Source organism: Anoplophora glabripennis, unplaced genomic scaffold (genome assembly GCF_000390285.2).
Source record: "Anoplophora glabripennis isolate ALB-LARVAE unplaced genomic scaffold, Agla_2.0 scaffold985, whole genome shotgun sequence".
NCBI classification, from domain to species: domain Eukaryota; kingdom Metazoa; phylum Arthropoda; class Insecta; order Coleoptera; family Cerambycidae; genus Anoplophora; species Anoplophora glabripennis.
The window spans coordinates 32,485-49,736 of NW_019417112.1; the positions used below are offsets into that span (position 1 = coordinate 32,485).

General features: G+C 32.3%; 1 protein-coding gene across 2 annotated transcripts in view; it reads right to left on the minus strand.

The window, feature by feature from the left end:
- Window positions 1–17,252, minus strand: part of LOC108914357 (TBC1 domain family member 24) — an 88,989-nt gene that overhangs the window by 15,738 nt on the left and 55,999 nt on the right. For both annotated transcript variants that reach the window (XM_023455925.1, XM_018720167.1), the window contains exon 3: window positions 9,699–10,052. In XM_023455925.1, coding sequence (XP_023311693.1) covers window positions 9,699–10,052 — 354 coding nt within the window. The remainder of the gene's footprint in view (window positions 1–9,698; window positions 10,053–17,252) is intronic.

A 17,252-nucleotide genomic window follows, 5' to 3' on the forward strand; every position in this document is an offset into this window, starting at 1 on the left:
TAATGCCCTGTCGGTCTGGCCTACCGGTGAACAAGTTTTTTGCTGAAGGACGTTGGTCGTGCATTTCATTGTCGTTTGTGCGTATGTAAGTTGGACGCTTTGGTTGGTCTAACTGTATGGCAGCATAATATAAATTACTACGGTTTATTTATTTGTTAGTCGCTACAAAGTTTCCGAAAAACTAGTGAGGAATGAAGTTTCGATAAAAGTACAAAAAAGACTTAAAAGCAAATCTCAAACAGTTTGTGAACAATCTACGACTGGGGTCAGTGACCCGATAAGGAAGTAATTAAGAACGACAAACAATTTTCAGCTAAGTTATTAGAAGTATATATTAATTCAAATGCAATGAAATTATTAACCTTGCAAGTAGGGTTGCCAACGGAAGTGACCCGCAGCAGAAGTGGGCCTTAGGAAAATGATAATGGTTGGATACGTCTGTTAAAGGGGTGTGAAAAGAATTTATTCATGAATAATTTCCCAATGTAAAACAGCTACAAGGCTGAAAAAATGGAAATGGGAATATTAATAAGATAAACTAATTCTTCATGACAGCCAACCATACGACAAGGTGATGCAGATGGATGTCATAAAGTAGTATTTAGTAGCAGTGAATGTAACTTTTTAGTGACGTGACAGTCAGTGGTAGCACCTTGTAACTAGAGACAACGCAACTGGAATTTGAAAAAGTTCGAAGGAAATTTGAGAAAGTCCATGATATTTTCCCATTTCCAGATTCGTAGACAACGTAGATTAACGAAATAGGTCACTGTCATACTGATTAAAAACGAAAGCTGAAAAGTGTTCAAAACATTCACTTGTGCTGTGTTACATTATTTACTTTATTAATGCAAGATAATTCTAGTATAGGCAAAAACAAGTTTATAGGATCAATCCTTCACTGATATTTTTTAAAATCTATAAATAATTTCATTTCTTTTTCTTTTCTGGGTTGCAAAATACCCAGTACGTACCTGAAAAAAATTACTAAACACAACCATAAATAAATAACTACAACCAATATACAAATGATGGTTTCTTTTAATGGCCTGTATTTTGTAAACATAAAATCAAATTTATGTTTGCCTTTAGAAGTGGACGATACGATACTTTTCAAAATTATTTTTCTACACCACCGACGTTTACCCTGACAAATTTAAACAAAACAACAGAAATGACCGTCTTAAGTCATAAATAAAGGGTTACACATAAAGCTCTATAGCGGATATACAGTAGATTCTAGTGAAACCTGGATACTAGAATTGGATGTGTTCTTTTTATAGACAGAGGTGACAATGACATGGGGTCTAAGGTCATATTTTTAAAACCAAAATGCATTATAGTAAATTAGTAAATTCATAGCTTAGTAATGACATGGTAGGTATATGGTATGAGTTATTACACATTTATAAATGTAATATGTAAACAGTGACCTTAGCTTAAATTTTTTAATATTGAAAAATTTGTAATAATAAACTATCAACCTTAATTTCTTTAACTCCTTTAACAACTTTCGTTTGAAACATATTTCTTATTATTCGTTTCATTTTACATTCGCGACTTGAAAATGTTTCAGTGATGGTTTAATTTATTATTAGTATAACTTGATCCAAATATCAAGAATTCAGCATATCGAATTTAAATAAAACAAAAAATATAAAACCCCGCGTACGTATAAGAAGTAACACGTGCAAGTAATTTCGAAGTAAAAATAAAACGAATAAATAATAAAAAACGCCACTTATCATCGAAACATAAATGATAAAAGCGTTTCAGGGGCTCTGGAGTGGAGCTATAACTTTTAATAACCACCGCTAATCATACATTGCTTCTTGTAGATTAAAGATTTTAATGTTATTGACGTGTTTACAAAATATTTTTAGCACTGCCTAAAATAACCGCACATATTCAGTGGCCTAAAAAATTCCGCCAGAATTGATGGCTACCGCATTACCCGACGACATCAGAGTGCCGAATTATTTTTTTTTCAAAAGCTGTACGTTAATAAATGACATTTAAAATATTTTAATATATTATTATGTCCGGTTCAATACATTTTTGGCAAATATTTAAAAAATGCTTACTGTGCATCATTTCATTTAATACAACTACAATCGCAGATGAATTTCCTCAAAACTGAAATGTACAGCCACTTTGAAAAATGGGGACAGATGTGTTTTGTTTTCTAAATGTCTATAGTTTATCAATGTTCAAAAACGAAGATAAGATAAATAAATTTCACGTGTCTCCGAATCGATTACAGACAAACAAATCGTAAATCTTCTAATGACTGACTGACATAAAGAGAATTACACACTTTTAAAACGAAAATAAACACAATGTTAAATGAAATTTCAAGATTTGAGTGAGAATTGACAAAACAGAGTTGAAAGAAAAACTACCTTCGACGAAGTCGCCGAAAGAGAAATGTTTACTATTGCAAGGATATAGCATATTTCTGCATCAAATGGTCCATACTGATAATAAAGGGTGTCCCAAAATTCACGCAAGAAGTAATTTTGATAGAAAACACAGGTTTTTTTTATTAAAAATTGTACATTTTTTATTGATTCATAAAATATACAGTGTAGTTTCTGACTTTTACTCTATATGTATAGCTACTTCCCACCTTAAAAATTTTGATTTTAAAATTTGTATTAAGATATTATTTGAGGTTATAAACAGATTTGTTCTATAAAAATGTTGTGTAAAATAATAAATAATAGTACTTTTCTCTTGAGTATTGTCGTGTTTTTTTAATTTATGAGCACCCTGTACATCTAATCTAAGATGTTTGTATGATAGTCTCATTTTTTCAAGGGGTAGAATTTTTTATAAAGTGATATTTTTCGATACAGTCAAAAACAAGAGTTTCTCCTCTTGTCAACTCCATCCGTGGACACACTGTATATACATTATTAATAATCTTTATTGTACTTAAATTTTCAAGTTTTTACGAAAATATTTTATTAAAAAAGTAAAAAAAATCAAAAAATCTTATTCTTTGCGTTCTTTAAAATTGATTATTAACGATTTTTTGCATAAAATTGTCCTTTTAATTTTTTTAAATAAGCTATTTCTATGGGAAAAACTGAAAGGGGTGCATTTTCACCCCTATCTCCAATTTCCACCTTCTAATTTAATAGCACGCCGCGGTTTTTTCATTCTAAATAACCATTAAACAGTGACATATTATGGATACAATTGTTTTTCAATTAACCCCAAATGAGACAATTTTGTCGATTAAAGAAAATGAAAATAAGCCTCTTCGCTCTTCGTGGTCAGTAGGTTTAATTCTTGAGTCAACTGAACTTTGTAAGCTTGAAAATGCAAATCTTTCGTGCTATTACGCTGTAGAGAGCTTCTCAAAGTTGCTAATTAATTCAGTCTCCCTGAATTTTTCACTTAATCTATTCATAGTTGATGAAGTTAAATCACTATTTCGATCATACGTTGTATGGTAGGTGTCAAATCTATTGTTCAACAATAAAAACGCGTTGTTCTTTCGTGTAGGGCTTCATTTATAATTACCTTGAAATGCCAACTATCACGATGCTCTTTCTTTATTGGCAATATTTTACCTTAGATCTAATACAGTATATATTTTTAACACTTAATTGTTATGTTACTACCAAAAGTGTCAATTTCCTAATAAGAAATAGAGTCCCTTCTCAAATCAGTGTAGTGCGATAGGCATTCTAGGTCACGTGACTTAAGGCAAATGGCTGCCGCTTTTGCTGTTCATGTTGGAATAGTTAAAATGCACAAAAAATCTGCATTGACTCCATTCATACACTATTAGATCTATGATTTTACCATTCAAATGGCGCAAAATTCAAATCTTGCAGAATTTTGGGATACTATGATCAGTATTTGTTTCTACATTATACACTCTAATCTAAAGCGTCTAAATAATCATTGTAATATCATTAAACTAACTGTTTTCAAGATACACGCCTCATGTTAAAACAAGATATGTTCTCACGTAGACTACAAGAAAAACAATATTCTTTCTTTATTTTCTTATATTTTATAATTTTAGAATTCGTATAAAACGCGTATCAAAATATATGTCCATTTTCTAAAGGGCGACATGAATGAACAAATTTGAGAAGGAAATAAACAAATCAAAATCATTATGATCAGCAAACCAGTATGACCAATATTTTTCACTTACTCTCTCTAAAGAATCTACTCGTATACCTATATCAGTATAAAACTGTGCTGATAATGATAATACAAATTTTAGAATTCGTATACGAGGGTTGCTTTTTATATTTCGGAAATGGACGATCCTGATGCTGCCTTCTGACAACCGACAGCGACGTCTCTATCGTAGTTCTCTAGTTCGACTTTTTGTCGGTATATACTTATTCAGAACGTTTTGATGTACAGGCGCTATTTGTGCTGTTTACAGTAACTTGAAAAATTCACTTCGGCTAAAAAATGGAATTAGAACAGAAAACATTAATGCTGTCCATGAACTGATAATGCATGATCAACATGTGACTTATCGTGAGACTGAGGCATCCTTGGCCATTAGTGGGACCAGCATACATTCATGAATATTTGACTGCCAAAAAAAATTTGTTCGCGTTGGATCCCACAGAATTTGACAATGCTCAAAAAAGGGCTCGTGTCGATTGGTCAAAAGAAATACAATCGCAGTGTTTCAAAACACGTCTATGACATCGTAACAGGTGACGAATCATGGCGTATGAGCTCGAAAGGGAACAGCAATCGACTGTAAGTCTTTTAAAATGAGCCAAATCCAACAAACGTTGTTCGCGCACGAAACACATTTAAAGCCGGGTCCAGACACTAAGTTTTGCACAACGTTTTACCTGCGCAGTCATAAAACGAAAAGAAAACATTGCAAATGAAGAGCGTCCACACAGTGCAGATAGTCTGTATTTAATTACTCAGTTTTCGCGGAATCGACCATGGACGAAGTACTACTCTGGTCAAATGTTGTAAGAAAGAAAAAATTAATATTTTTTATAATTGTTTCTTTATTTGTTACAGCTTCAACTTCTCTGAATTTTTCGATTAAAATTTCTTATGTGTGGCTCTTTTTGTTTCTGTCACCATATTCCCTTGATTTCGCATGGCAGACACGGGAAACTTTTATACAAGGCAATAAATTATGTTTAAACTCACGGGGATATTGACGAAGGTCCGCCATTTTGTGGTAATTTACCTATACAAATAGGCCGATGTCAGTTGAAGAATCAAGAGGATGACAGTATGTACCAGGTTCGGTCGCTGACGGAGCAACTCGGCATTGAAATATTTGAAAAACTTGTTCTCCTATTTATTTAGCCATACCCATATACAGGTCTGATCGAACTAAACGTGGAGGTGGTAGAATTGTATACGCCCAGTTGAAGAATGTGAGCGCGGGCAAACGAAATACAAATACAGTTGCATTGGGCTACTGGGCAATAAATCTCAGCCGTTGACAAGTGGTCGACAAATTGCCCAGCAGTGCAGTGCAGCAATGCAGAATTTGGTGTGATTCAGGTAATTTTAATTTATTATAGGCACCTTCTATTAATCATTGATATTACATTGGCGACAGGGAGAAATAATATTACTACAACATGGCATTTTGGAGACCTCTTGAAACGGAACAAAACGAAATTTACCATCAATATAATAAAATTGTTTGAGGACATAAATAATTAAAATATGTTGTTGGCCAAATGAACATATAACAGAAATTTTCTGCACATTATATACAAATTATTATAATTTTTTACCTTCATCAGAAAACTTTTTTAGGGACGCCTATGAAACTCATTAAATTTTATTGTCAGGCGTTTTTTTACATGTTCAACTGACTTCGGAAAGACTATACTGCGGATGACTCATCAATTCGACTTTTTCAGTTCTCAAAAAGTTTCTTGTTTGAGCCGTTGTGTGAGAGAGCTCGCTGGTGGAGAATGATGCGTCAGTATAGTTATAATATAAATATACAGAATGAACAGATAATATTATTTCTCTCTTTGACAATAATTGTAATATCAATTCAGTCATCAATAGAAGGTGCCTATAAAAAATTAAAATTACCTGAATTATACCAAAGTCCTCATAGCTGCATTGCACTGCTGGGCAATTTGTAAACACTTGTCAACAGCTGAGATTTATTGCCCAATGCAGCTGTGTTAGATTACGTTTCGTTTCTTCAACTGGGCGTATACATTTCTACCACCTCCACTTTTAATTCGATTAGACCTGTATATGGGTATGGCTAAATGAATATGGGAACAAGTTTTTCAAATATTTCAATGCCGACTTGCTGCGTCAGCGACCGAATCTGGTACATACTGTCAACGTCGTGGTTCTTCAATTGATATCGGAGAGACTATACAACCCTGGTTTGGCACCCAATGACTCCCGTACATCAAAAATAAATTACGAGGATAACGTTTTTCGACGCCTGAATAAGTTGTTGATGCGTTCAAAATGTATGTTTTGGAGGTACCTTAATCCGAATGGAAAAAGTGCTTCGAAAATTGGTTCAAGCGCATGCTAAAGTGTATTGATCTTTATGGAGAATATTTTAAAAAACAATAAAGCCATATACGATGATTAATTTCTTTTTTTTTTCTCTATTCCCGAAATATAAAAGGCAATCCTCGTACAAAGCGTCGACAATATCTGTAGATTTGGTAAAGTATGCTGTGACAGAAGAGTTTAGGGGCCACAGAACTGCTGAATCGTGAGATTTTTCCATTGTAAAGATACTCTATCTACTTTCTATGATTAGTATAGGCAACTGATCAAATGAGTTAACGATTTCGCCGTTAGCTGAAAATTTTGGAATTATAAATGTGGCTAATTAAACTAAACGAAAAACAGTTAGGTACTTATTTGTTGTATTCTACTTAATCATAATAACAACCTGATTGTTATTTTTAACTGCATTCCCGTTACAACTTAATTAAAAACACTAAATTGATATATTAAGATCAACTGATTTTTATATTTAACAAGGTTATAAATAAACTATTTTTGTATTCATCTTCAGGGCTAATCATTTTTAACTAATTGTAAAGTATTTATAATCATTCACCCACATGGTAAGTAGTTTGAAACGAATATCTCCATTATAGCATTTTAAAATCAAAAACTATTTTTCTTCCAGCTAAGATCACTGTCAAAAGCTATAGCGTAATGATTATAACACAAGACATAAAACATTATACATTCTCATTTATAAAAACTAATACAATACCATTTCATTGTACATCTCTTCGGACATTCTCTGAAATGTAAACGAATGTGTCTCTACACCAGTATGTAACTTAACGAAAATGAACACTTAAAAAATAAGCTTACAAAAAAAATCTGTAACTGATTGCTGTGATTTTTTTTTCGTAGGCTTGCAACCCCTGTACCCAACCATAGTTTAAAGCAATTTATACATATAAATTCTTCTATAGTCAGTTCAAAAGAAAAAATATATATGTATGTATAAATATGCACCTATATTTAGAATACGCTGCCAAAGATAAAAATTTATAATAGCAGCTATTTTTATAAGCAAAACGTTTGTTTCTAATAAATCACTCATATTTATTTTCGCGCTTTTCCTATTTTTTACCGCAATGTCCATCTAAATTCCTGGGAATGGATACGGGATATATTTAAAAAAATTGTTACACCTTATTAATACAAAATAATTTTAACTTGTCTTTTGAATGTTTGAAATTGAAATTTTAAATGATACCTACATTGCAGGTAATAAAAAAACCTTAAGTTACTTTTTTCGTATACGTTCCAGCATTAAACCGTGTTATATTAATTAAAAAATGTCTCTTTACGGCTAATTAGAATTAATTTGAAGAAAGCAAATAAATTCCGAACAATAGGGGTATTCATACTATAACAAGTTTTTGGCGAGTTAAGGTAGTGAATGAATTGTTATTTTTAAATTAATTCTATGAAATGTTTGAAACCATAACGAATTAATTTCCAATTAACCTACTAAATTTATAACTATATCGGTTAATTCTCGTTTTTTTACGGTATGAACGGCTTAAATCCGGTCTGGAGGACCAAATTAACAAACTGTAGACTTTTCATAGAAATAATATTTTCTAAAACTTTGTGTTGGGTTAAGATTTTTATTATTACTAAATGACAAAATGTCATTTTGTCTTTTGAATACTTTTATTACTATTAGTTTACAAATTGTAACTGTAATACAAATGATTTGAATATTATTTGAGGGGTACAGAGGTTGACTGACATTATAACTGATTAGATAATTTTATACGCACAACTAGATATTTTTTTAAACAAAAGAGCGTATAAAAAATCTAATTGAACGGTAAAATAATTAAATTAATGTGGTTAAACAAAATTATTACTCTACAAAGTATTGTACGGAAAAAACTAATATACAAAAATAAATAAAAACAAGAACAAAATATGTACAAAAGGCAAAAACCATTCACCGATTTAGTCAAGCATAAAATTTACGTTAAAATAAGGAAAAAGCACAAAAATATCTAACAAAAAAAAAATAAAACAAAATGCACAAAAACAATAAAAAACCTATCACCGTGTTATATTTGATATTTCGATGTAATGTTGATTAAAAATGGAATCAAGTATTACGAATAAGTTGCATACTTTCACTTGTAATTAGTGCAATACTCTTTGTTTATTATTAAAAATAGACTAATAACACCTCATTAAAAAAAACCAGTCGAGTATAGCCAAAAGTTCATTGCCACTTTAAGTCAAGGTTGGGTGAAACACAAACGATTCTTCATCCCATATTAAACAGATGAATTAAAGATATTACTGTAATTAACGTGCTGTGTTACTGTAAGCTTTCTTTAAAATGTCTACAGTATGTTCTAAACAGACCGGATCCCCTGTAACTTGGTATGGAGTAAGTCTTCAATAAATCGGTGACAGAGATCAAATTTTATATTCAAGAGATCGCATTTTGTATCAGATGTAACTTTATTGTGTCCACACCACCGCGAAGAAATCCCCACCCTACAATCAAATCTACCCTTTGCAAATGAAATTCAACCTTTTACAAATCAAATTTACCATTTTGCAAATCAAATCACCTTGTTTCAAATTAAACTGATCTGCTTATAAATAAAATGAACTCGTTCATGAAATACAAACGGGCGGTTTTTGTTTTGACTAGAAACCAATCAAAATTGACTGTTTGTTGCAATAGGATTTTGCCCAATTCTTCCCTCTTTTATGAAAAAAGAAAACAGTACACAAAAATACCAAATCGTTGCAATACATATATGAAAACGTCTCAACAGAATAAAAATACATCTGAAATTGAAATTATCACTAACAATAAGCCAAACTGAAGAATAGCTCGTTGTTCATATGGGAAGAGTTTAATACATTTTGTTTACTGTATTTTTTTCCGTAAAGGACAGGAGTGTCATCATATTGGAACAAATGGTGACAGCTGCTTAGTTGCTATAAGTGTACATTTTTGTGAAACAGGTATTTATGTTTTAATTCATTAGATAGGGATTAAAAGCTTTTTTAATTTTATGAACGTTTGCTGCACTGCTCAATCATCACACAAGCTCCACCTACCAATATTCTGTGAACCGATCTGCAACTTATTCGCAATTTGACCGCATTTTTTTAAATCGAAGAAAATAATTCAAAATGGTAACGGAATATAGAAAGAGGCTTACCTCTCTTATCGTGAGAGTGTGCGATACCATCTGGATGTTGTTTTGACTTTGGCTGTTGGGCAGGTTCTCGCTGGACCTGGACCTCACCAGCTGCCTGGACCCGTTAATCACGTGCCTGCTTTTGAGGAGCATCTCAGTCTTGAGGAAAACGCGGGAAATGTAAGAGGAGCTCAGACCTCTGATCCCGAAAGCGGCCTTCAACAGTTTTTGGGGCGTCACGGGCATCTCCTTGCAGAACTTGTTGAGGGCGCTGTCTACGCCGTTCTTCTGGATCTCCGCCAGCCATTCGGAGGATGACGAGGAGGAGCTCTTGTGGAAGAGTATCAGGATGGCCATGGCGGTCCTGTAGAATACCTGCAACAAGCGGATTTATTTTCTCTGTACATGTTTTCTGTCCGAATAAAGAGAAGTCAAATTTTCTACAAAAGTTTATGTTGACAGCTAATACAAGATGAGTCATAATTAGATGTATAAAATGTGACCGAAACTTCTCGTCAAAACAAAATATTCGCTCAAATAAACCTTTATTCTAAAATGCCTTCTTACAAAGATACAGTTCATAAAAAATAGTATTTTCTTAGTACAAACTGCGTTCCAAAGTAAACAGGACTTTTCAAAAATAAGTACTTGTAGTGAAGCCATCTATTGACAACTAGGAGAATCCCTGATATACTGTCAAAATTTCATGACATTTGACCGAATTGAAGCGGAGTTATTGCGTTTGAAGTGACAGTATGTTTGTGTCATTGGTATAAAAATGAGCATCGAACATCGAGCTAATATTAAGTTTTGTTATAAACTTGGTAAAACTTTTACCGAAACGTTTCAATTGAGGAACCAAGTTTATGGTGATGATTGTCTATCCCGTGGCAGAGTTCATGAGCGTTCATGAGTTCATAAGATGTATAAAAACGGTCGTGAGAACATAAATCGACGTGTTACTACGAAAACATGCTATACTAAAACCGCTGTATCTTTTCCATTGCGTCACAAGCAATATTCGTATGAACTAAGACGAAAAATCCTAGTCAAATTAATCACTGTTTTCATATAATTGAAATGTCGTCTTGACAATTCCCAAATCTGGATTTCTGACAAATTTTAATACTGGTGTTACTGGATATGAAAATATGCCAAAAAAAAAAACGATATTTCAACGCTCAGAAAATATATATAACAGTTAGTACTCAGACGCGATCAAAACAACTGTCAGATTTTTAATCTGAGTGCCAGTTTCGTTTTTAAATGCGCTAGTCAAACTATAGTCTAAAATTACTACCCAACAAACGTCCTCTATTTTCTTTCACGCTAATACACATAAAATGTTGGAACGGCTGTCTGTGATAGATTGAGACTATGAAGACATTTATACCATCATTGTATCTCTTTTTAGCGCGTCTAATAATGAAAACACGCTCGCAACGACTGTCTTTGATATTATGACACACGCGTGACGTAATGGCAATCTTAAATCGGTTCTACTATATCTCAAATTTGACTTGGAAAACATGCTATCTAATATTGTACTTGGAAAACATGCTACCTCAAATGAAGCTTGGAAAACATGCTAGTTCAGATCTTTAAGTAAAAACATGCTATCTCACAAAAGTAAGTGTGACTAGAAATTTAAGTTGGCGTTGAAATGCACATTAAATTATAGAAAGCGAGCACTTATAGAAAACTTTATATAATATATTTTTCAAAAAGTAAGGAATATTTATGTTCAAGGTACACTGTTTATTTTATTTTTTTCATTCAACATGTTTCAAAAGGAAATTGCAATAAAAAGGATTATATAGTGGACCCAAAACTTCGGGTCCTAATCGTTCTTACTACACCTCAATAAAAACAAATGGCTTCCTAAAGGTACGGTAGCCGCGTGTTTGCATAGACTTTGGAAATGAAATGCAGGTATACGATACTCTTATTACCGGTACTTTATGATCTGCTGGGCATCGATGCGACGGTCGCAGAGCATATAATATGCACGTGCACGTTTCCGCGGTGCCTCATGCACTGTACATATCATTCAACTTTATACATTATATTTATATTCTGGTTATTATGTTAACTCTATTAATGAAATTTTATGAATAAATGACGTTTTTCTACAAACTGTTGCATCTTGTTCTTATTTGAAAAGTAACGATTGTAAAAACCGTATTTCACAAAAAAAAAACTGAAAAATTTTTGATATTTTTAATTATGCATTTATAAATACAAAACTATGTGTAAAAATCAAAACTTTATCTGAATGCAAGTTAAGAGCAATTGCCAAGACAATCCAGGTATAGCTGCTCCATACGGGCATATTATCCTGGTAAGATCGATTCGGACCCGGGATTTGGAGCCTAGCTTGGTCCACTATAATCCTTTTTATTGCGGTCTCCTTGGAGTCCGCATTAAGGCATATAAAATTATTTTTAAAATAAAAGGAAGAGTAGTGACTATAACGTCAGATAAGAGTGCGCTATTAATTTTTATATCAAAGCAACTGTATGAAAAAAATCGAATAATTTTTAGTACTTAATAATAAACATTTTTATACGTTTGTTTATAAAAACCGTAGACGTCTTCTGACGAAATTTGATTTATTTTATCTATCCCAGCGGCGTCCAGGGACTCACTCCTGTTGATATTAATAAGTAAACATATGAGACGTCACTGCTTTTTCTTAGGTGTCATGTTTTTTTAATTATGCGATTAAAAATACAACTTTTTGTCCCTTTACTTTTTTTGATATCTTGGTTCGTTTTCGAGCACCCTGATGGGACACCCTGTATAAGTATTAAGGTAGGAATATACTATTTTTTTTATAATTTGTTATTTCAAAAAACGTCGAGTAATGTACGTGTTGCATATTATTCTATTTTTTTAATTAACAATTTTGTCGTTTATAACAGTAACTTAACAAAATTAATAGAAAAATGTTGAATGAAAAAATAAAATAAACAGTGTACCTGAACATAAATAATCTTTAGTTTTTGAAAAATATATTATATAACTTTATTATAAGTGCTCGCTTTCAATCATTCAATGTGCATTTCAACGCCAATGCAGCCAACTTAAATTTCTAGTCAAACTTACTTTTGTGTGAGATACCATGTTTTTACTTAAAGATCTAGCTAGCATGTTCTCCAAGCTTAATTTGAGATAGCATGTTTTCCAATACAATATCAGATATCATGTTTTCCAAGATAAAGTTGAGATAACATTTTTTCGTAGTAACGCGTCGAAATGAAGAGCAACAAGATCAGCCAAAATCTTCAATTTATAGCATTTAGGCCAAGCATTTGGATTACGGAATAGTGTGTGCACAGTTTGTTCCGCACAAGTTAACTGACGACCAAAAATTGCTCAGAATTCAACATTCGAAGAAAATCATCAAGGAGGCCAAAAAGGACAAAAACCTCCTTCACAGCACTGTGGCTGATGATGAGCCAGACGAGCCTAAACTCAAAAAATCTCGTTTGGAGAAGTCAAAAGTGAAGACAATGTTGATTTGCTTTTACGATTCCAAGGGCATTGTCCACGAAGAGTTTGCTCCACCGCCCCGGGCCAAACCGCTAATGTATAATTCTATATAGGCGTTTTGAAGCGTTTGGTGCATCGTATTCGTCGTATTCGGCCAGAATATCGAGCAGAAGGAAGTTGGCGATTGGTGCACGATAAAATACTCCATATCATCATCGATCGACACTTGTGACCAGTTTTCTAACTAAAAATCGCGTTTTAACTATCAACCACTCCTCGTATTCGCCTGATTTGGCACAGTGAAAAAAATTAAATGATATAAATAACACAGCGTCACAAAATATAAAAAGTGGGTTACTTGAAACTTCAACAATAAAAGACATATTTTTCGGTAATAAAAACTAAAGTAGAACTGATATCCATAAATTGCATTAGCAATTTATCTGTTTGCTGCAAAAAAAAAGAGAACAAATAAACAGACGACGCCCTATCTGCGGCCACAAGCCTCACCTCTTTTTATGTAGAGGGCGATTGCAAAGGTTCAAATGTTTTTATTATTCAACATGTTTATCATTAATACAATAATTCTATTTTCAATTAAAAAAACTCTAAATTTGTAAACTTTCTGCATAAAAGTTAATATACAATATAGTCCGTTGATTGACAAACGATCAATAATAATCGATTATCGTGAAGTAGCTAATAGCTAATAATAATTGTCAGTAATTTACAACTATTATTTCTGCAAGACTTATGTATTTATGTTTATCAAATAAATTTTTGTTTTCACTTTATTATTTGTAGAATATTAGATGTCTAGAATATAAGATCGACTGTTGATAGTATCGTGTGTTTAATTTTGTTCCAGATTAGTCAAAAGATCTTTTAATATTCGTTGCCCTTTAACTTTTATTTACTCGTATAGGTATATGTTACAGATTACAGTATAAGTACATAGGGAGATGATGTACCCACTGTGTGTACAAACTATATCTGTATCATCCGGAAAATGTACACCGTAAAAATGTACTTTAACATTCATGTAACATGACAGTCAATTTCACCCTCAAAAATATATATTTCTTATCTATGTTTGTAAAACTGTTACAGCAAATCAACCACTTGAAAATCATTTTCTGACTATCATGCGCATATAAAAAAAAACGATAATAATTGAAATTATGTCCGTTTTGTCAAAGATTTTTTAGTAATTTCCAAATAACATTTCAATGCAATTTTAAAGTTTTATTATGATGCAAAAAATTATAAATAAAATTTTCATTATACAAGTGTGAATAATTACACAGGTCAACAAGGGTCAAGAGGCAGATACACTAATATGCATTCCCGAAGGATTTTGGTGTGCTGAATCCGAATCTGGCCGCAGAATTGCTCTATCACGACAGGTTTTTGAGATATCCTAACCTAAAAGTGCAAAAAACGTTTTTCGTCATATATGAGGTTATGTAGTAATGCCATCTATTCATTAAAAAAAATACATATAATTTAAAAGTACAAGGCTCCCTCTTTCGAATGCCGTTGAGTTTACTCAAATATCTTTTTTTTTCGTAGAGATATCACATGTGGAAATTTCTAAGTTTATCAGTTTCTTAATATGCGAAAATCTACTAAGGATCCTTTAGACGTCAAACAATTGATTGCAGTTCAGAAACTTCATACTCAGAAACCTTCAATACATACGAACTCAAACTCACAAACTCCAAATCCACAAACCCACAAACCCCAAACCCACAATCCCTAAACCCACAAACCCCAATCCCACAAAACCCGAACCTACAAACTCCAAGCTTACAAACCCCAAGCTCACCAACTCCAAACCCACAAACCGTATGGGTATGAAGTTTCTGAATTGCAATCGACTGCTTGATGTCTAAGGGATCCTTAGTAGATTTTGGCATATTAAGAAACTGAGAAACTTAAAAATTTCAGCATGATATCTCAACGAAAAAAAAAAGATATTTGAGCAAACTCAACGGCATTCGAAGGAGGGAGCCTTGTACTTTTAGATTCAATGTATTAGTTTTTTGAAAAAGTATAGATGGCATTACTACATAACCTCAAATATGACGAAAAACAGTGTTTTTTGCACTTTTAGGTTAGGATATCTCAAAAACCTGACGTGATAGAGCAATTCTGCTGCCAGATATATTCAAGTTTCTGCTTCCAAAAAAAGTTAAATATTGTTGGTCTGTGATTATTATTTCATGAACACATTTAGTCATTTGAATTCGATTTTTAAACTTAGTGCCCACCATTAAATTGATATGATAAGGATGTTATTTTTCTAAGGTAACCAATCCCTAGTCTGCCACTGATTTTATAAGCTATGCAGGTAAATTAAAAGAAGGGCTGACTTTTGGCCATATATTTTGACGTTTATAGGCCGTCAGGATCCAGGAGGCATTGCGATCGCCGCCAAAAAAAAAAACAAAAATTCCATGGAAAACAATTTTGTATTTGAATATACGTAAATTAGAGACCCATTAGCGTACTTACACATAAAAAAGTTGTATTGTGGTCAAAGATGTGAAACCACAAAAAAATAACACACTGTATGTTATCTTCTTACATATTCAAATTCACTCTCAAATAAACCAAGATATTCACCAAATAAGAAGTCTCCAGATAAAATAGTTTTAGAGTAAATAAAAATGTTGCTTCATGATAATATCAAGTTAATCTCAATAAACGTTAACTTTCATTAGTTAAGTTATATCAAAATCGTTGTAAGGCACCCGACAGAATATCTCACATGAAGACGACCCTTTTGTACTGGTTCTCAGTGCATACAGATTTTCGGCATTTTCAAAGATATATTATTCTACTTTTACTTTGTAAAAAATTGATATATTTTTGTTAAACTTCGACCCCCTGTACCTTGAAAGGAAGTTTTTATGTATTTATTCATAAGAAGTTTTCTTTTAGAACTACTTTTTATATCTAAATATTATCTAATCATCTGTTAAAGTTTATTGCATTAAAGTCTGACCTTTGTACATGATCCTTGCAACTTCAACAAAACGAGTACTGTAAATATTAAATAAGTAACAGGATGTAGTTTTCAGTGCATAAAATTGTGTATTTTATAACTTGAACTTATTCAAAGGCATTCCGAGAAGTCGGTTATAAAAATGGAAATTGATATCGACGGAACTGTACAGATTATTTTTATTAATCAAAAACGAAACGTCAAAATTGAAATATAAACATTTCACTACCACGAGCCAAATACAACATTATTTATCTTTCCTTTTGAAATTCATTTACCCGGATGATTTATAGAATAAAAAAATAGTATTTATATTTGCAAGCATTTGTATATTTGATGTATTTATTATAACTATCTGATGAAAGCTCTCATCGAATATGAATTATTTTTATCCAATGTACGCAAACACATATTACTTGTATTAATGCACGTTTATATATTCTCCACGTTCCTACAATTTTAATTTAGACTCGAATTTTAATTTTAAGTAACCACAGATAGTATCAGAATAACACTTTATGCATTATTTCACAAGAACTTGTGCAATGCAGCACTTTCCGGTGAAGGCGACATAGAAATATATTCGTTAATGAAACATATTTCAGGTACGTGGAATAAATAGAAATACCTTTCGGGAATACGTGCGATAAATAAGAAATAGTAATCCAAGGCACCTACTTTGATACTTAAATATAGATTTTAAATTACTAAGGCCACTGAAAGATGCAGAACAGAGAAAATGTTAGTTTAGGTAATGACACCACGATTAACATAAACTAATTGCAATAGTTGAATTTAGTTGTTGTAAAAACTAATTAATAAACAAAAGAACATAAAACTTAAAATATCTTGACATTTTAATAGGTCCATATAAAACCAAATGCTGTGCTTATGTGTGTTAATGTTCATGTGTAGGTATTATGGAACATGTTGCTATAACAATCTAAAAAAATATATATTATCTATTTCTAATTTAGTTTGCTGAATAAGGTATAATCATAGACCTTATAAACCATGGGCTGGCCCTAGAAAGAGAGGTCAATCGCGCTGATGTGTGCAAAGCAGATGAA